The sequence below is a fragment of the Cebidichthys violaceus genome, unplaced genomic scaffold, assembly GCF_023349555.1.
Source record: "Cebidichthys violaceus isolate CVI_PGR_0920_01 unplaced genomic scaffold, fCebVio1.0.p SCAF_124, whole genome shotgun sequence".
NCBI lineage: Eukaryota > Metazoa > Chordata > Actinopteri > Perciformes > Stichaeidae > Cebidichthys > Cebidichthys violaceus.
Genome location: NW_027176290.1, coordinates 130,271 through 149,941, shown reverse-complemented (window position 1 = coordinate 149,941; position 19,671 = coordinate 130,271). Strand labels below are relative to the sequence as shown.

The 19,671-nt window shown below is 44.8% G+C and overlaps 3 protein-coding genes across 5 annotated transcripts; all 3 read right to left on the bottom strand.

Moving 5' to 3' along the window:
• Positions 1-1,203: 1,203 nt before the first annotated feature.
• rnf212 (ring finger protein 212) lies at positions 1,204-7,660 on the bottom strand. Of its 2 annotated transcripts, none has more exons than XM_068706916.1 (13): positions 7,481-7,660; positions 7,156-7,272; positions 6,463-6,524; positions 6,279-6,353; positions 6,085-6,141; positions 5,890-5,948; positions 5,720-5,779; positions 4,954-5,018; positions 4,419-4,479; positions 3,362-3,404; positions 3,115-3,169; positions 2,101-2,170; positions 1,204-1,530 (listed from the first exon to the last, which is right to left on the bottom strand). In XM_068706916.1, exons 2-13 carry the CDS (start codon positions 7,262-7,264, stop codon positions 1,386-1,388), a joined length of 861 nt encoding a protein of 286 aa, XP_068563017.1. In that variant the 5' UTR covers positions 7,265-7,272; positions 7,481-7,660; the 3' UTR covers positions 1,204-1,385. The 2 variants fall into 2 exon arrangements, with proteins under 2 accessions (XP_068563017.1, XP_068563018.1); XM_068706917.1 differs by having other exon boundaries at positions 1,444-1,530; positions 2,084-2,170.
• A 269-nt stretch (positions 7,661-7,929) lies between these two features.
• On the bottom strand, positions 7,930-10,782 carry si:ch211-255i20.3 (transmembrane emp24 domain-containing protein 11). Its single transcript, XM_068706915.1, has 5 exons — positions 10,453-10,782; positions 9,950-10,041; positions 9,062-9,187; positions 8,788-8,934; positions 7,930-8,584 (listed from the first exon to the last, which is right to left on the bottom strand). The coding sequence occupies exons 1-5, from the start codon at positions 10,580-10,582 to the stop codon at positions 8,435-8,437; spliced, it is 645 nt and encodes a 214-aa protein (XP_068563016.1). The 5' UTR covers positions 10,583-10,782; the 3' UTR covers positions 7,930-8,434.
• A 907-nt stretch (positions 10,783-11,689) lies between these two features.
• On the bottom strand, positions 11,690-18,109 carry spon2b (spondin 2b, extracellular matrix protein). 2 transcript variants are annotated; one of them, XM_068706923.1, is made up of 6 exons: positions 17,899-18,109; positions 16,624-16,896; positions 16,255-16,478; positions 14,786-14,977; positions 14,483-14,669; positions 11,690-12,463 (listed from the first exon to the last, which is right to left on the bottom strand). In XM_068706923.1, exons 1-6 carry the CDS (start codon positions 18,065-18,067, stop codon positions 12,285-12,287), a joined length of 1,224 nt encoding a protein of 407 aa, XP_068563024.1. In that variant the 5' UTR covers positions 18,068-18,109; the 3' UTR covers positions 11,690-12,284. The 2 variants fall into 2 exon arrangements, with proteins under 2 accessions (XP_068563024.1, XP_068563025.1); XM_068706924.1 differs by having other exon boundaries at positions 17,903-17,987.
• Positions 18,110-19,671: the final 1,562 nt, after the last annotated feature.

The following is a 19,671-nucleotide window of genomic DNA, read 5'->3' as shown; positions in this document are numbered from 1 at the left end:
GTGTGTGTGTGTGTGTGTGCGCAGAGGGGTAAGAAAGAGAGGGAAGACAGATAAAGAGGGAGAAGGAGATGTCTTGAGAATGGTGTGACTATTTCAAAAGAAAAGTACAACACACACATTATTGTACTTGGGAAAAATACAGCGCAAGAGATGACCCTGTGTGTGTGTGTGTGTGTGTGTGTGTGTGTGTGTGTGTGTGTGTGTGTGTGGGCATAAGGGAGAGATTAATCTGATTTAGTCTTCTCTCTGTCAGAGTGTGACACCATGACAGCTTAGTTTGCCCCGGGGAGCCATTTCTCTCTAAGTGGACCTTAAAAAACAGGAAACGACTTCAAATCCCACTGGAGCACAGAGGAGGATCAGGCCTACTGACTCTGTACAATACCCTTTAACTTCACACACACACACACACACACACACACACACACACACACACACACACACACACACACACACACACACACACACACACACACGCTGGTTAGCGCCTGAATATAGCGTGTACAAACCCAGAACACACCACACACACACACAGTCACACCTGAGCCCTTTTCAATAGACACCATTCAACACCCTGACAGCCGGGGACAATAGAGGCAAAAGCGCGGGTCGACAAAAGCGAGGAGCGACCTGTCTGAACACATCTGGCCGTCCTCGCCGCCCGCTCCACCGCTTCTGCTTGCGATGACTTCAGGTGGTGTCACGTTTCTGTATGGCTACACTTTGCTTTCGCCTTCACTCGCAGCTGTTTTGTAACAAGATTGGAGGGTGAAATCACGAGTCGTGTTACTGCAGTGACGAGCGGCGGCGGCGGCGGCGGGGGGGTTTTCGGAGGCCGTGTCGTTGAAGGGAGAGTCGACTGCGTCGCCGCCTGAAGGGGTTTGTCTTGATGTCACTGCAGCGTTTTTTGGCCTCGTTGAATCCAAATAAATGGACGTATTTTTCCGCGAGCGTAATCCCAGGTTATCTTTGTAAATTGAACAGGCGCTGGCGCGGCACGGCGAGCGCGGCGTCACATTGTGCCTTCGGCGAGCAGCTTGTGAGGCTCTGTGGGTCGAGGCCTGCCGGCCTCTCTGCTGGATTAGTGAAAGTACTTCACTTTCAAAGACAACACGGCTAAACAACTCCAGTGGACCTGTTGATAACACGACACCAGATCCTCAAAGCATTATTTCATCACTTTAATTGATTGAAAGACAATTCAACAAAACAGAGTCTGAGTTAAGTCATCGATGTAAAGTATGATGCTTCACCTGTGAATCCAGGGTTGTTACAACAACACACACACACACACTCACTCTTTGGTGACTCATTCACGGCTGTGAGAGACATGGATAGCTCTGTACACACATCCTGGTGTGTTTCCTCCGAAGGCTGAAGACAGTTTATGTGTGCGTTTGATTCGGAGGAGGGCTGACCAGGGAGGACATGTTGTGTCTGAAGACGGAGAAAGGTTTGGAGAAGGGAGACGTCCATCCAGAGCTCTGGCCGTATGAAACATCTTGGGTCATCGGAGATCCTTGATAACGACTGGGGGAGGAGAGGAGAGGAGAGGACAGGAGAGGACATAAGAGGAGAGGAGAGGAGAGGACAGCAGAGGAGAGGACATAAGAGGAGAGGACAGCAGAGGAGAGAACATAAGAGGAGAGGACAGCAGAGGAGAGGAGAGGACATAAGAGGAGAGGAGAGGACAGCAGAGGAGAGGAGAAGACATAAGAGGAGAGGAGAGTACAGGACAGGAGAGGTGAGGACATAAGAAGAGAGGAGAGGAGAGGACAGCAGAGGAGAAGAGAGTACAGGAGATGATCGGAGAAGACATAAGAGGAGAGGAGAGTACAGGAGAGGACATAAGAGGATAGGAGAGTATAGGAGAGGAGATGACATAAGAGTACAGGAGAAGAGAAAAGAGTTAATATACAATTCATTAAAAGCATCCAGATGCATTTCAGCCTCTTGTTAGACTCACAATCAGTCAAGTTGCTCACAAAGCAGATGTTGAGTTGATTAGTTTAGAAAATGTAAAAGAGCATGTCTGTAAAAACACTAAATCTCCATTATTCTGATTTCATCACGATGTCCTTACTGGATGAATTGAGTCACCTGACTGTGGCCGAGCGAGCTGAGCGGTTGAGCAGCATGCTGTGGTTGGCCGACCTGTGAGGGACGGTGCCTAAAAACAAAAAAGCCACCAGAAGATCCAACGTTAACCTTCAGCACAACTCGCACAGATATATAATAACTCATAACGGCTGCAAACATGCCTGAGATGTTTCTGGGTCATTATAGGCTCATGTGCTTCTTCTACCGTCACATTGTGCAAGTCTCATTTGGAAAAAAACAAAGATAAATGGTAGAATCCCCCCCCCCCCCACACGCGCACACACACACACACACACACACACACACACACACACACACACACACACACACACACATTTAGATGTTGCTAACCAAACAGGGCAAAACAATCCTCTGCTACAGAGAGCTTTATAATAGAAATTGCACATGACATCCTTATCTAGCAAAAACAAAACATTTAATTATCTGTGGCCAATAAATCTGCTACCGCTGGTTAAATATTATGATTTCCTTCAATACAATAATTGTCTAAAATCAAACGCGCACACACACACAGGTTTAGTGAGGATCTGCACAATCCGATTAACATTAGACGGCTGTCGCCCAATTCATCTGCCGCAATGGAGGTCAAATCCTTTAAGGAAGTGAATAATCACAGAGAACGAGCTCAGGAAGGTGCGATCCGAAACATAACAGCCAACATCTGCATCGGTTTAATCCCTGTGGGTGGTCAACCGTGGAGCCGCCGAGCAAGGCTTGCGAGACGCTTTCTGTCGGGGTGATTACGGGGCAATTATGTCTGCGTCAATGTGACATAAGTATGCAGCCTTCGATGCGTAGCTCTCCGGCTGTGTTGCGCTGCATCCTTTGGCAGCACAACACGTGGGATCAGTGCTCGGAGTCAAACACCCGACCGTGAATTTTACTGGTATAATGAGTTGTACGGAGTCACGGCACAGATAAATCACCGAAGCAGATCAAAGGTTATGAGCTGAATTTGACACGTCAAAAAAAAAAAAAAAGCAAAGCTCGTACCCATTCGTCCATCTTGTGGAGGACTGATTAATGACAGCCTGGGGACGTTGTTCGGCTGAAAGACAGGAGACACACACAGAGAGACAGAGCACAAATCAGGACTTTAAGGTTCTTTTATTCTTTGTGGACTGAAGTCGCGAGGTTAATGTGAAGAGGGCTACACAACCCTGACGGCTCTCATACGTCACATTACGCAAACTGTGAAGCACAGATGGAGGCCGACTGCAGGTGAAATGATGACTCTTACTTTTCTGAACAGACTCCTTTCATCCACGTCCATGTTGTCGTTGCTGCAAGACAGGAGAGCGCGCTTCATTAGTCCTGCTGGTGTCGCTCGGCTGAGCGCCGCAGTGGAGCCTGAACTTCTTCTTCTCATTGTTTTTAGAAGGAGCTGAATGACTGAGTAACGTCATCGCTTCATTCCAGAGAGACACATATTCTGATTTTTAGGAGAGCGCAAAAGTAATTTCCCCCCCCCCAAAAAACTTTACATCATTTAAAAAATATGACTCTAGAATGAGATGATTTTTATTTGAGAAATTCATAATGATGCACATCATTTCAGTTGTATATGATTCAGGAAAATTCAGCGTTGAAGAGTTTTATAAACAGTTTTTTTATGCATTTGTTGGTTTTGAGAAAAAAATATATTTTAAGACTAGTATTAGATGGTTGTTTATCCAATATTGTATATCAAACTTTCTTGTTTATTTGTTGAAAACATCATTCATTTCACCGAAACTTGAAAGTCAGCTTTTTAATTAAGTTCAGCAGCTAAAATCTAAATATTTTATGAGTAATTCCTGTTAAAATTCCTTTCAAATAATCAATTTACTTTTTTAATGAAAAATACGTGGTAATGCTGTAAATGGGGTTATTAATATCCGCTGTCCATCATCTACTCACTCAGCAAAAGAATCTAAAGTCTCAGCGGATAAAAAAACCCATTTGTACTTTTAAACACAATCAGTCCTGTGTCAACGGTGTCTCGGAAACCCGACAGGGAATCCTGACTAAACCCGAGCTAAGCTTAGCTTTCTCATGTGTGTGTGTGTGTGTGTGTGTGTGTGTGTGTGTGTGTGTGTGTGTGTAGATAACCGCAGGGCACGGCAAAGCTACACAGCAGCTAAAGCTAACATAAGACGCCGGGGCTGAGCTCAGGATATGGCTTGTTTGCCCTGTGAAACACCTCCTGCATTCCCTCTCTCCTGTGGCGAGGCAGTAATGAAGCGCAGAGCAAAGAGACACACAGGGAGGGGAGGGGGGGGGGGACGCTCAGAGGTACGGGGAGAACGGACACTCACATATTAGTCGCTGAGGGGTGTCTTGAGAGGGACATGGGGGAGTTATACTGGATCTGTAGGACTGACACCAAACGAGAGACACAACATTAACGACCACCAAACTCTATGAATGATGATTAGACATTAGTGGTCATGTATGAAAACACACAGTTCAGTGATGTGACCACAGCGTGAGCCCGTTTCATGCTCAGTCAGTGGAATAACTCGCCTCTTTCTCAGCCCACAGTGAGTGTTTTTTGTCGCCTTTGGCTCGAGTAATACTCAGCTTTAGTAAATAATGCAACATTTTTGACAAACTTACATTACTTTCTTTACCGATCACATTTCAACACGTTCTTAATCCTCCTACATTTGACTCTTACGATGCACAACAGCGTGAAGAATACTGAAAAGGAGTTGTTCTGTGTTTTTGGACTCTCGACTTGGACTCTCGACTTGGACTCGACTCCAGCCCCGCTGTGAGCAGAGTCCAATAGAACACTGTCTGCAATCACCGATACAAAAGTCACACAAAATTCAGAAATAGTTATTTTACCTGATTTTTGTCCATGCGGCGTGTAGGAACTGCGGCTCACCTGAGGCGCCAGTGACACTTTGGCACTGAGTGAAACACAGTAATGAACTTGGTTAATCAGCTCAACAGACGTAGCCGCTAATAACGTAGTTGTCGGTTTGAATCCCAGAAGGAGAGAAGGTGAGGACTCTACTTCCTTCAAGCTGCGTTTAAGCCAGACGAATGATTTTTAAATCAGAATTTCGGTTCATTGAGATTTTTTTCCTTCCAGTATTTTACTGAATGTTTAAAGAGGACTTAGCTGCAGCTCTGATGTAGATGTGCCAGAAGTGACACCTAGTGAGCAGAGAGGAGTAACAGCCAGCTGGTTGTAAAAAAAACACTTCATAGGCTAAATAAAGTGCTGCCAAACGCAAAAGAGGCCATTGAATTTACAATCATTACAGGTTTTAGTAGCTCCAGAGATCATTTAGTCTAATTTGATGCTGGAAAGAGCGTCGACAAGAATGGGAGACAGAAGCCAACTGCTTATTAGCAAACACTTTGGAAAATGAATTTGTCAGTATAGTAGTTTGTGGAACGGTTAAAGACGGGCGACTTACACAGAAAAGCGTCTGTTAAAAGTAGGAAAACCTGTCAGCTAAAGATCAAATTTACAAGCAATAACAAAAAAGATCGACTACAAACATTTTATATATTTTAACAGGTCTCGAATCTTGCAAATCCATCAAATTGTATCAAATGAATGACACACTTTAAGATGTGTTAAATCTGCCCTCTGCCGTACCTCTGGTGCTGAAGAGAGTTTTCCAGCGTAGAGATGTAGGCACTCTGTTCATGCAGCTTCCTTTTAAAAAGGGACAAAATCAAAATGAACGACAAAGGCACCCAAATGTTCACGAACCGCAGCTGAGAAATAAGTATGAAAACGCACCATAAACGTATGGTTTATCTTACTTTGCCATCTGCTGCATGTCTTGCTTCATCTTGACTAAAATCTCTTCTAAATTCTCGTTCTGCAATTGATAAAATGGTTGTTGATGCAGTCGTACGGCAGGTATGGCTACATTATACTGTGAGTAGTGTTCATATCTAATTGTATACATCTTTTTATATTTATATTTGTGTAAACTACATGCAGACGTCTCTCACCCTCTGCTGGTAGTAAGTCAGCAGTCTCTTTTGATGTCTTGCCTGGAACGTTATAACCTAAGAAAAGGAGGAAATATAAAATATATATTGTTTCTACAACTCAAATCCTCTTGAACCGACAGACTGAACCGATATGAGAACAGTTCACCAGACTGTTTTTCAATATGTTATGATGAGATTGAAAATGACCACACTTTGCTGATTTCCGTCATGTGTTTGGTTGCCACGGAGTTGATGTCGGAGAAGAGAGCCTTCACCTCCGCACTGCTCTGAAACAAAGACATTTCACACGACTGTGACGAGAGCAGCTCTGTAAAACGATGCCAGACAGCCGGCGATGAGCCATTCGACGAAGAAGAAGGATGCTTAGATGCTTACTTTGTCAGACAGAGAGGACACTTGGCATTTGGCGCTGCATATCAAACACTTGCCTGGTTTGCCTGAATTGAAAAGTTGCAATTATAGATGGACAAAAATACAAAATGCATAACCTTTCTAGGCTTACACTGAATAGACGACATGTAGACTCTAAATCCGATACAGGAACTGAACAAAAAAAGGGATTCTTAAAGCGCTTTACGAGACCCAAAATGGATTAAGCGTAACCTTGTGGGGTTTAACTCTGGAAGCCAGCCCAGAGCAAATTAAAATATAATTAAACTCTTGAGAGTTTGGCTGACATTAGACCCATCAGGGACACATCCCAGGCCCGTGAATCTGTTTAGAGGCTCCCAAAGTGGGACAAAGGGACTTCCAGGAGTGTACTTAAAAGATTCCCCCACATCAACAATGTTGATAAACAGTGTCATTTCACTCTGGAGCTGAGATTTTGACTCCCTCTGCTGTTATTCAGCGATGGACAAGAACAATATTAAGCCCAGTGTGACCATAAATACCGTTAAGTAACATTACACCTGGTGTAAAAGTGAGTCATCGGCTCTGCAATATCCCCTGACTTCCAACAGATGTCCCTGTTTAATCACACTTTAAGCCTGCCTGAACACATGGCGCCGAACCACTAAAAACACAAACAAACAGTCACGACAGTGATTTGTTTTGCATCTCTTGTACCTTTTTGATAACAGACACTGCAGATGACATGGCCACAGGTCGTGACCGCCAGTTGTCTGTCAGCACTGGGGGAGAGGAAGCAGGAGTTGCAGCAGACCCAGGAAGACATCCGAAGACCTGCAGGAACACGAGGTTAGCTTCAAGTCAAGCTAACTCGTTGTAGCTTAGCAGGGGTCGTTTGTTGTTGTTAGCATATGTTTTGCTAACAGCTGCCACCTTCACTGAGCCTTTAAACCTCGTTTCTGTACTCGTGTTAAGCTCAAGACAACTTTATAACTCGGCGCACCCCCACAGTAACGTTAAGCACATTTCTTTTTTGTATTACCTTATAGAGTATCCCGTTGCCAGTGAAGCTAACTGCTACCTAACGTTAGCTAGGCAGCTAAATAGAAGAGAGTAACGTTGTTAACTGCCCTTTTAATCTATTTTAATTTAATGTTAAAACTATAAACCATTTCTAAACTACAGGCGTTGGTCTGATGTAACTGTCTGTCTAGCTGGATTACATATCTCCAATATATTTAGCTATATTCACCAGAACTTAAGGCAGTCAGTGCTGGCTAAGCTAATGTCTAATGGCTAGCTAGCTGCTAGCTAGCTCATTTACATATCCCTAAACTACAAGATGAAGTATTGACTCATCTAGTAACACTTTGACAAGGAAGTTAATAAAATCAATTTAACTTCACTTTAAACTTCAACTAACTAAGTTTAATTTTCAAGTTTCTTTTATTACTGATCTTGTTTTAAAAGGGGTAATAATCACAAAACACATTTAATCAAATGACATTTATTGTTTTCACATAGTAGCCTACCCAGTGATGGTGTGTGTTCTGTCTTGGTAAACATTGTGCATATTTGCTTATTGGGGGGGGGGGCTCAAAACAGCTAAGCTATGTTCATATATTTATCTTTTACAGAAGTATAAACAGTTGTGTGTTGATGTCAGTCTTAAACAAGCGTACAGTTAACTCCAGACTGATGCAGTGTGGTTTGAAGAGCAACAGAGCTGAAGAAAAGAAGAGTTTATAAGAACCCTTTAGAAATATTGTAGTTTTTGGCAATATTGTACAGATCATACACACAAAAAAAACATTTTAAAAGCAGTGTTGGTGTTTGTTTTATCTGTCAGCCATACTCCGTTTGTATTCCTATATATGCTATTAGATTTTAAAGTGTTTAAAGGCATACGGTATGCAGTCTACAGTGTATACACCGATACAGGTATGGACATGTTATAAGGCCATCCGGCTTAGAGCTGATAGGTCGCAGGTCATCATCACACGAGCTTCTTGGCGATGAAGAATTCTTTGAGTCGCTTCATCTGCCAGAAACCAACGGACAGCAGAACGGAGGTCTGCACCACGGCCCACCACAGCACTTTACTGTTGGTGTCCTCGCTGATCTGACGAAACACCTCCTCTTTCTCCTGGAGGAAAGGACGGGAACATACAAACACCTAATTCACCTAAACGCAGGCCGAAAGGTAATCCTCGTTAGCATTGGTAAATATAAAAAAAACAACAACACGGTACCACGCTGCTTCTACCCGTTTCTCTGAGCTCCCGTCTTGTGCACTGTACTCACATGTACTGTCATATCGTGGGATTTTGCAGCGAAATACTGATTTACCCTCTGGTACTCCTGTTGGCTGGTGATGTACATCATCTGATCTTTGAGGTGTTTGAGGCTGTTCTCCAGAACCTCCATGTTGTTTTTGGTCTTGTCGGGTTTGGGGTCGATCGAGTGCTCTCCCATCTGAACGTCCAAATGTAGCTTCTGTGCATCACGAAGGAGGAAAACAAGAAGTTATTAACAAAAAAACTGAATCTCAGATGTGCCTTCACAGTGATCCACGGACTCAGATACATTTTGTTTGTGCCGTTTTTGTGTCCGTAGGTCTCACCAGTCTCTCTGCGGCGAAGACGGCGAACCTGGTGGAGTTGGTCTGGAAGCAAAGGTAGTGCTGACCAGAGGCGTGAGCTGTGAAGGTGAATTTACCAAATTTACCGTAGCGTTTGGACATCTGAACCTAGAGAGCAGGACAGACTCCGTCAGGGCGACGCTTCCTCCTCTACGGCTCAGCAGCAGTGAGAGCAAATTTTACACAATTTAGAGTATTTTCATTTTGTGCTACTTTATACTTTCACTCCACTTCCGACGATAATATTGTACTTTTTTACTGCATTCTTTTTTATTTATAGATAAAGTACATTTATTTAATAACTGAAGTTAGTTTAGTTTTCAGATCAAGATTTTACAAACACAACATGTGATCAACATATAACATATGATGCTGCGTTTTATATTTAACTGCCCAAAAGTATAAAAAGTATTTTAAATGAACTCCAACTCAACCGGCTTTAACATTTAATTACTGTTTACGGTATCTGTTCATGCAATATGTATCAGTAATAATGATCTAATCATATGACTCTGACAGGTCTGACTTTTTGTACTTTTACTCAGATAACATTTTAATTGTAATTGAGTATTTCTACAGTGTGGTATCACTACTTTTACTGAAGTAAATTGCTGAATTGGAGTTTGACTCTGACTTTATTGTACAATAACAGAGAAACACGTTGATGCTGTGAGTCTCTGAAGCTTTTAACATTCAAACCAGTGCAGCGCTGATCTCTAGTAACACTGTGAAAAGCATTTCATCCTCGTCTGGGTTTGGTTTGAATGGAGAAACCAGACAGAACGTGTTGCACTGTACACACACACACACACACACACACACACACACACACACACACACACACACACACTCCTCCTGTGAGTGCAGTACCTCAGTGTTTGGGTCTCTGACCGTCACAGTGACGCCGAAGTGAGGGGAGTGAGAGAACGCCTCCAGATCCCACGGCTCCAACAAGAAATACCCTGAAGGTGAAGCACAAGCTCACATGAGTGCATTCACACACACACACACACACACACACACACACACATACACACACATACACACACATACACACATACACACACACAGTCTCACACAGTAGTAGTCAACGTCACTGTACAAGAAACATGAGTAAGAAGGAGTAGATTAAGCATGAAGAGGGACAAATGGAACTTTCATATTGGGCTTTACTTTAAAATTCACAATATTTACTGTGTACACTCAATGTAATATTTAATATAAGATATTCCATGACATGGTTTGACATAGATGTGTTGAATCAACAGTCACGCGGCAATTCACAAATACGGTTTTCCAAATCCCACTCACTAATTCATCGCCTCCGTAGAGACCGACCCTCCGGAGGAACACTCCCTTCCCCCGGGACTCACCGGTGACCAGCATGTCTTCAGGAATCTCCTCGATGATGCACTTTTCCTCCTGCTCTCCGAGATCGAAATACATGGCGGCCGCCAGCATCAGGTAACACTGGAGGAGAAAGCCGACGCCTCGCAAACCCATCGTCGGCTACAACGACGAGCGGTTCAATTACCACACAGGTGACGGTGACCCAATGTTTGGCTCGTGGTCCAAGCGGACTCCTAACTCAAGATTGAGGTGTTGTTTTTTCTACTACTGTAGCCCAGCAGACATTCCCAGTAGCGTGAAGTGGAAGGCTGTGAGGGGACCAGGTTTGAGTTGTGGGAAACTCACAGGTGCTGCTTTGTGTGACGAGACATTCCGGTCGGCTTGTGACTGGGTGAACCCGGGAGCCAATAGCAAAGCTGCGAAAGACAAGCGATCGATCGGGACTGAATACTTTCAAACACAGTATTTTGTTTTTGTCCTTTAAACTTCGGTGTTAACCTTTTTTTTTTTTTTTTTTTTTTAAGCCATACGGATTGCCGGTGTCACATTGGCTGTTGCTACAGCATGAGAGATGTAATCCAAACCATTACACGCACTAGTTGCCACATGCAATCCCGGGATGAGGTCACTTTCAGAGTAAAACCCCCACATGCAGAATAAATCCTTCTCCTTTTTAGCATCTGCAAAAGTTGTTATTCCTCAAAGTCAGCAAGTAATCCTCCTCCTCCTCCTCCTCCTCCCGCCATTGAAATAGCATCGGTTCTAAACTGCAATGGATTTATATGGCGTCTCTCTTGTTATACTACTATTATTAATATTCTGCAATAGTGCCGTCTTATCAGTTAGTTCTACGCGCCATAATGTGTCCTTCCTCATATCGTTCCGTATGCTTCACTTCGCTCTGTGAAATCTCAGGTCTCCCCCCCCCCCCCCCCCCCCCCCCTGAGCTAAATCAACATTTGGTGAACTGTTTTAAATAGTCGGCGAGCGCAATCATCCAGTTTTTATGGCCGACACCTCATCAGGTTGGAGGAGATCCGAGCCAACAGCGGGGCTCGAACCCTCCGGTTTAAAAAGCACCGCTCTCTCTCTCTACGTTTCATGTGATCCTGCGGCCCCCGGCGGTCGTCGAGGCTCTGAAGAAGGATCTCAGTCCATGTGGTTTTACTCTTAGTTGCGATTGCGACTCCAACCGTACAGGATGTCCTCTAATTCTTCAGAGCGTCTTAATCAACGAGGTCACAGTCCCTTCAGGTATATTTACACTTTATTGATCATACAGAGGAAAACATTTTTTGTGTACATCTTTACAAAAAGAAACTACTATCGTAACATGAAGGCCTACACATTATTACGTTGAGATTTGATATACTGTACACTACAGGTTAAAATCCTGTCAATAAATATATTCTTTTGTCTTTTAGGAAAACGACCACAGTGTCTCCGTGAGGACCGTACATTCACTCCTATGTCTGACTTTATCTTGATCTTCAGAAAAGTCCAAATTAAAACCAAGTTTTCGGTTAATAGCTATGTTTAAAGCGGCATCGTTCTATCCCCAGACAGTTCAGACAATCTGCCAAAACTAAACCGGTGTCTACTGGCTGTTGTGCCAAACTACACTGCTCTAGCGCTGTCAGATCTATCAGTGGGACGTGAGGAAGAGACCTTTTCTGTCAGACAATCGATCAGTCATTTCCACAGACGATGCACGGCGTCCTCTTCGTCGTACTTACGCCGCAGACCTTTTTCTGTTGTTCCTCCGCCTTCGTCCTTTCCTCCCCTTCCTGGATTTCCTCTCTTTCTTCTCTCTCCTCTCCTTCCTCTCTTTCTTCTCCCTCCTCTCCCTGCCTAGTCATAAGCAGTTGTCCGGGGAGCACTTCCTCTCCTCCTCCAGCAGGGGGCAGGCTAACCCGCTGTTGGCCGAGTGCATGACGACGTAGCGCGTGCGGTGCTGCACGCCCGAGTCTCCACACTTGCTTTTGCACAAGCCCCAAGGAGACCACACTGACACCTCGCAGTCCAGAGGGGTATCTGCAGGGAGAGAGGGGGGGGGGGGTATAATCACAATGACAGTTAGGCTCGGTCATTTCTGCAGCTCTGCAGCTCTTGCAAATGGCCGTCTTTCCTAATTTTTCATTATATAGTGTTTATTTTTTGGAAGTGGTTGACATTTGCGAGTTTCCTTTCATGGGTTTGAGTGGAAAAGAGAAGAATTAGTCATGAGAGGGAAAATCACCGTCCTTTGGTGTTGAAATGAATTACAGTAAATGGTGGCATGCTGCGTGTGCAGCTCTTTATGAACCCACAGGTTCCTGGCAGTGGTTTGTTGCTCCTGGCTACTCATATCATTGAAGTCTTAGGTTACATAATGATATTTTTTTTTTGCTGGGCTACCTTGTCGAGAGCTTTTCCGCACAGCTGATATGTATCGCAGACTCAGTTGGCCGTTAAAGAGTAGAAAAGCAGAAGGACGGACGGCGGTGAAGGAAGCGACATTGATGGACGGAGGGATGGAGGGATGGAGGGATGGAGGGATGGAGCAGGCAAGTCAAATCTACCGTAACCTTTTGTGTGTCCGCCGAGGGCGGAGGTGACACTATGCTGTAAGGAGCAGAAGGAATTCATCTTTTTGTATTTAACAGAGACGGTCTGGAGCAGGTGCTTTATAATCTGCAATGAAAGTTGTTGCTCAAACCCCCCGGGGAGAAGGCTATGAAAGGGAGGGAGGGAGGGAGGGAGGGAGGGAAGGAGGGAGGGAAGGATAAACAGACGGAGGAGTTAGGATGGAGCGTTGGGATCAAGGCAGGAAACCCCGACAGAGTTCTGGCCGCTCGCTCTGTTGTTTGTTGATGTGTAGTCGGGGGTAACGGACCCGTAGTCTGGGATGCTGAGTCAAACCTTTAAAGTCAGGGTGACTTTTAAGGTGCTGTCTGCTCTACTGGCAGGTCAACACGCTATCGGGTTCCTTTTTTTTTCTTCTTCTCCCAGTCAAGTCATCTGCTCAGAGTTTCTGCGGTTAGTTGTGTTTTCATAGAAGGGTATTTCCTCCCCTGCTTGGAGAGCGTCAGTCACACTGACGGCTTGTTTGACTCGACTGCATCGCTGGCTTCCCCTCTAGTTCGACACACTCTCCGTCTTCATTTTTCCTCTTTCAATTCTTACCTGCAGTTTTTTTTTTTTTTTTTTTTTACCACTAATCTGTACAACAGAGAGTCTTAAATGTTAACAGTGTGGGAAGCAACATTAACCAAACCCAGCTTCACCTTATGGATCCAGGTCTTGTTAAAACATACGTGTCTGCTTCCTATTTTGAGTCACGACCAGAACATTTTTTTTTTAATACGTCATTATTCTTCTTTAAATGCGTCGTTAGACTTTTCCACTGGATGCCAGATGTACCTCTGATGCCCTGCTCTCACTTGGCTTCTCTGGTTTCTGGTTGTGTGTGGCCCGTAATGGTTCCCAAATGCTTTCATTTGAGTCAACAAAAAGTCCCGAGCTCATAGCACTGTGTGAAATCCTACATCTGTAACTTTCAGCTTATGTTCAGATATGTTTATTTAGTTTTTTATGTGTATATTACTCTATCAGAGCAAGTAGAATGCAGATATATTGCTGTCATCCGCTGTTCATCGGTCAAATAGTTTGAATTTGTAGAACATCGCCTGCCTTGTTGACCTTTGACATTTTAATGGAGCCATTGAGGGAGCCAACGTAGTGGACTCTGGCAAACAACAGGGTTTTTCCTACAAAAAAAAAAAAAAAGTTGAATCCTATACAACTTTTCCTGACGTCGTCTGACAAAACGTTATGTAATGTGAATGCAGCGTTTCTACTGTTTGACTGTCCTAACGAACGCTAACGTTGTTGCTGTCCTGATAACTTTCTGTTACCACTATTCTTAAACTGTGCAGTGTTTCGGTAATCTGTTTCTCAATAACACCTCCATCAATACGTATAATGAGCATAATAACAGCACCATTCCATTCATCATGCGAGCCCCTTATAATCATCAACATAACCACATTCCTGTCGGCTCCTCTGACTTACTGATGAGCGTGTCCTCAATCTCGTTTCCTGTTGGCAGCTGGTTGGACTGGGTGGGCTCCACAGGGAGGCTGATGATCTGATTGGTCTTCTTTATCTTAGTCAGCATTACCTTGGCGATGGGCGGCAGGTGCTTCAGGCGGGGGTAGTAAAAGGAGTTGGCAGGGTGGCTAGGGAAGGAAGAAGTGATCTATGGAGGGGGAAACGGAGGTTTTATCATGCGTCTGTTCGTACCATTAGTGATTTTTTTTTTTTTTTGGGCTTTGGATTGACGGGTGTTGCACGTCTCGGCTCAGGCCGACCCACCTGTGTGATTTTGTCCTGTGGGATGGTCTCGAAGTTGGGAGAAGAGAAGGTGAAGCCGCTGTCGGTTCCTGCGTCGTACGGGAAAAGCTCCAGCGACACGTTGTCTTTCCAGTGGTCGCCGTCGCACAGGTCGACGCTCTCCACGCCCACAAACCAGTCCGGGCTCGGAACGAGGCGCACCATAAACGACAGCTGCAGATGAAGAGGAGGGAAGTGGAGCGTAGGGGGGGGGGAGAAAGGGAGGGAAATGAGGTGGTGGGATGGAGGGAGAGATGGGAAAGACATTGTTGGGAAAGAGAATAGAAAAAGGTTGTTATTCTATGTCACCATATAGGATTTGGTCTTAGTGTTGCTTTTAATATAAATTACAAATAGAAATGAAAGCTGAAATGCACATACTTCATATGTATCAATGTATATCCATTCATTAAACTTTTCAGCTGGAAATAATTGGATTCATTAAGATGCTTATGTAAAATGAGGGCATTCGTCTTTCTTGTCAAAACTCCCCACCTACGTTACCCACAATGCAACTCAACAGCCGGCAGCGTGGACCAAGATTGGGGTTTTGCAACGCCAGCTAATTTAAATTCATGCTGCTAGCCTAAAAGCAATGATGAAAAGCGGAGCTGGAGACTTCTTAACTCTGCAGCCTCGGGTTCGTTCGTCATTTCAGTCGTCAGCCCGAACCGACACTGACTCGCGTGACATCACTTGAGGCAGTTAATCAGACGGCTCCCTCTGGAGCCGCAAAAGACTTTTAAGCAGCTTTTCACACATCATGTGTAGAGCTCCCCTTTATATCAACCGTATTTTGATATGTGTATCAAATTTCTGTCACCGTGTTATAACGCGTTCAAGCATATATCATCACACTTAGATTCGTAGCCCAATAACTCACCCACCTCCCCGCACCTGCTGTTGTTTAAGCACCGGAGTACAGATTCCAGCTGGCCTTTTTCCATTTCTCTCACCTCAACGACACTCTCTCTCTCTCTCTCTCTCTCTGTCTCTCTCTCTCTCTCTCTCTCTCACACACTCGCTCTCGTCTCGTCTCTGTTCCAAGCCTAACATTGTGGTCAGACGTGTCCCCGATTTTAATGACCTACCGAGAGGCTCATCAGCAGGAGGATTAACCGCCAAATCCTGCAGAGTCTCACATAATTCGTAGAGACATAAATTACGCTCGCTACATTTCGGAAGCTCTTTAGGGTGCAGCACATGGAAAGAACAGTCTGGACCAAACAGTCGTAACATTTACCGTTTTTGCCGCTTCAACATACGTCTCTTTCTCGTGATCGAATGCTTTTTACGATTTACCTTTTTTTGCCAGCAGTGTGGCCCTCTCACCTCGGCTAAGGAAAGCATCTCACACCACCTTGTTCTACACGCTGACCTACATGGAAGGCCTCTAATATACTCGATGCCCTGACCCAGACTGAAGGAAACCAGGTGTTAGCACGACTTACATAAGAGTGCCTGGCGAAGACCTCAAACTCAGTGTTCGTCTGGCCCGTGCCTCCCACAACAGCGGGAGCGGAGAGGACCCCATAAACACTCTGGATGCGTTCGCCGGCCGCTTCCACTTCCCTCATGAGCGTCCAGGCCTCGCCTTTCTCTGCAAACTCCCTCACTCCGTTGCTGGCGAAGCCATTACGCTGCCACATGTGGTAGTCAGAGCTGTGGGTCACACCTAGAAGCAGAGAGAGAGGGAAGTGACGTCAGCGGCATTTAATGGGAAGGAACATTTATTAGAATGCTTTCTACTTTTATCAAATAGGAGAAATCTTTTGCCGTTGACTTCCTGTGTTTCTGGCCAATCAGGACTGTGCACGTACCGATGATGTTGGACCACTGTGCAGGGGGACGGTAGACCGGGTACTGTTTAGGGAAAGCCGCATGGGTCCACTTGCCAGAAAACGTCAGCTTGTACTGGGCTGTTTCTGAGGCTGTGCACATGGGGCCGTCGGTGGGAACGGGCATCGGGCGAATGCCTTGGCCCAGCGTCAGCATCACGGCGATCAGGTGGTAGAGAGCTTCGGAGACGGAGAGGATGTTCCTTGTGGTGTCCATGATGATGAAGTTTTTTGAGGGGGGGGAGGATGAAGAATCTGAAGGATGCAAGGGAGGACAAGGAAGGGAGAAAAGTCAGTAAAGGCGGTATTGTTTCTGTTTATCTGAGTCATGGAGTGTAATTTTCCATGCTTTCTGCTCTTCTGTTGACTTTATTCTAAGGAGTTATTCTAAGGAGGACTCATTTTATTCTGCTGAAGAGGATTTCGTCACTCTTTGTTGTACACGTTCCCTCTGCATTTAAAAGCTTTTTTTTAAATGCCCCATTATTTTTTTGTCTATACTTAACAGTTGTCCTTTCACTGTGAGATCTGGTACATGACAAGAACTGCTGCTGGTGGTGGTGGTGGTGGTGGTGGTGGTGGTGGAAGGGGCGGAGCGTCTGGCTGCAGCCATCAGTTTTGAGTTTTAACAAGTGGGACATGTGAGTCACAGGGGAAACTTCTCAATTAAACCTCCTCAACTGTTATTTTCCACTGTTTAGACTTGTAAACGCACTTAAAGCAGGTCAGGATTAGGCAGACGGCGGTCTTGCGTCAATTAGGACGCAAGTAGTGGAAGTTTGGTGTTTGCTGTATCCATAGTTACAGTCTGGTGAGCTCTCGAAGAATGAAGCTGTGTCAGCACACTTTCCTAACTTTTGGATACGACAGCATGCACACAGTGTGAAATGCAGTTTGCTTCATCAAGTAGACCATTTCATATTTCAAGCTTTGCTCAATGCATGCTCATACAAAATGTGTAGACTTGCTAATCTTACAAAGATTCCCTCTTAATGTAATCATTTTGAATGAAAGTGGTTGGCTATTTGCAGTTTAAATATTGTCATAAAAGTAGAGCAGGATGTATTTAAAACACTCAGTATTCACATAAACTATTTTTGCATCCACACTACCTCGTCATATTTTTGCTTAAGTCGTCTGAACTATGATCACATATATGATTTCCAGTAATTACGCATGCATGCTCGGCATCCCTCTGTAACACAACATTCCCATCGATCGTAAGCATCTCTGTGCCGTCGGGATGAAACTACTCACTGACTTTGCTCGGGCTTCCGGATGAATGGAGGGTTTGCAGCAGATGAGTGGAGAGGAGGGCTGGAGGTGAGGAGCAGGGGAGAGGAGAGTGCTGGATGTGGCTGTCGAGAGGAGTGACTGCGAGCTTCCAAGTCCTCTTTCGCCTTTTTATGTCTTCCAGGAGGTTCATCCCTCTCTCTCTCCCTCTCTCTCTCTCTCTCTCTCTCTCTCTCCCTTCTTTTTCTTCCCCCTCCTTCCCCTTCTTGCTCCACTCCCCTCTTTACATTTCTTGTCAGTGACTTCCCTGCCCCCTTCTTGCCCTTTGACTTTGCTTCTGCCTCCTCCTCCTCCTCCTCCTCCTCGCTCTCATAGTCTTTTTAAGTAGCCCACTGACTGGCTAATGTGTTCAGCAGTTCTAGATGCACCGCCAGTGGTCCTGTGCAGCTCCGTGGGTAGACTGTAATTTCACAGTATGGTGCTGTAGGTCTCCATACCTGCAGATATGGAGGCTGATGAGGCGTATAATGTATTGTTTTTAGAATCATCTACAGCAGCTGAGCTTTCTACCATGCGGGCAGCAGTTCACTTCTTTTAGTCGTTGTTTTGTTAAAACTGCACAGCTGTTACATCGTCATAGGGGCGACTGTGGCAATCAGAGGACCGGCGGTTCGATCCTGATGGGCACCTTGCATAGTGGCCCGTGCCATCAGTGTGTGAATGGGTGAATGATAACATGTTGGCATTAAAACGCTTTGACTGTGACCATACATTTACCATTTTTCCTTATTGACTTATTTGCTGATTATTTCCGTGATTAAACAATTCATTTATTTATCTAAGACCTTTCCAAAATGAGAAAAGATGCCTTTTAGATTCTGAAGTGACGTCTTAAATCCCTTATTTTGTCCGACCAACAGTCTGAAACCCAAACGCTTTTCAATTAACAATGATATAAAAATGATGGAAAGTAGCAAAAATGTATCTGCAAGTAGTTCCACAACAAAGTAAACCTCACTTTTATATCCAAAGCTCACACCCATAGCAATGCGATCAACTATGCGTTCTATTTACGCCACATAATCGGCCGATTGTAATCTTTTTTTTTTTTTTTTTTGCTGAAATGTTTTTGCGTTCCTCAGACATTTTCCACAAATAAACACAAGAAGAAACTCACTAACTACAAACATGAAGTGTGTGTGTGTGTGTGTGTGTGTGTGGTCACATTTGCGTTATATAACTCTGAGGCCCGACATGAACAGACGACGCCGTGTCTCTGGAGAGTTTTACAGCGTGTGATGTGTGACTAACACACCTACAGGCAGCCACGATAACAGCTGCTGCTTTCTCACAGATCCTGTGTTGTGTTTCTTTAATCTCTCAGCCAGGTTAGAGGGTATCTGTGTGTGTGTGTGTGTGTCTGTGTGTGTGTGTGTGTCTTTGGAGGTCGGGGGTGTGGCGCTTGACCCACTGAACCTGGAGGTGGCAGACAACACTCCACACGGTCACGTGCAAACACAATATGTGCCAGCATACTGCATCGGCCCACATCTAATGATTTCCATCTGGTCACGTTTCTTACAAACACAAACTAACACACACACACACACACACACACACCAACACACACACACACACACACACACACAGACCAGTTTCCCGAAGTCAACCTCTCTCAATTTCCAGGATTTCACTGTTTGGAGTCCAGTCCGCTCTCAGTCAGTGACATTAAAGTCTCACCGCACTTAACTCTCGCCGACCTCGGAAAAATTGAGGGAACGAAGCAGCGTGAGCCGT

Coding starts and splice junctions, on each gene's coding strand:
- rnf212 (XM_068706916.1), bottom strand. CDS start 7,264: ATGTCTTCCTGGGTCTGCTGCAACTCCTGCTTCCTCTCCCCCAGTGCT. Junction 5,949..6,084: donor TGACTTACTACCAGCAGAGG/GTGAGAGACGTC, acceptor TATCAATTGCAG/AACGAGAATTTAGAAGAGAT. Junction 1,531..2,100: donor GCTCGCTCGGCCACAGTCAG/GTGACTCAATTC, acceptor CTCCTCCCCCAG/TCGTTATCAAGGATCTCCGA.
- si:ch211-255i20.3 (XM_068706915.1), bottom strand. CDS start 10,582: ATGGGTTTGCGAGGCGTCGGCTTTCTCCTCCAGTGTTACCTGATGCTG. Junction 9,188..9,949: donor TCAGAGACCCAAACACTGAG/GTACTGCACTCA, acceptor CCTGCTCTCTAG/GTTCAGATGTCCAAACGCTA. Junction 8,585..8,787: donor GCCAACAGGAGTACCAGAGG/GTAAATCAGTAT, acceptor CCTTTCCTCCAG/GAGAAAGAGGAGGTGTTTCG.
- spon2b (XM_068706923.1), bottom strand. CDS start 18,067: ATGAACCTCCTGGAAGACATAAAAAGGCGAAAGAGGACTTGGAAGCTC. Junction 14,670..14,785: donor CACAGGACAAAATCACACAG/GTGGGTCGGCCT, acceptor CCCCCTCCATAG/ATCACTTCTTCCTTCCCTAG. Junction 12,464..14,482: donor GATTGAGGACACGCTCATCA/GTAAGTCAGAGG, acceptor CTCTCCCTGCAG/ATACCCCTCTGGACTGCGAG.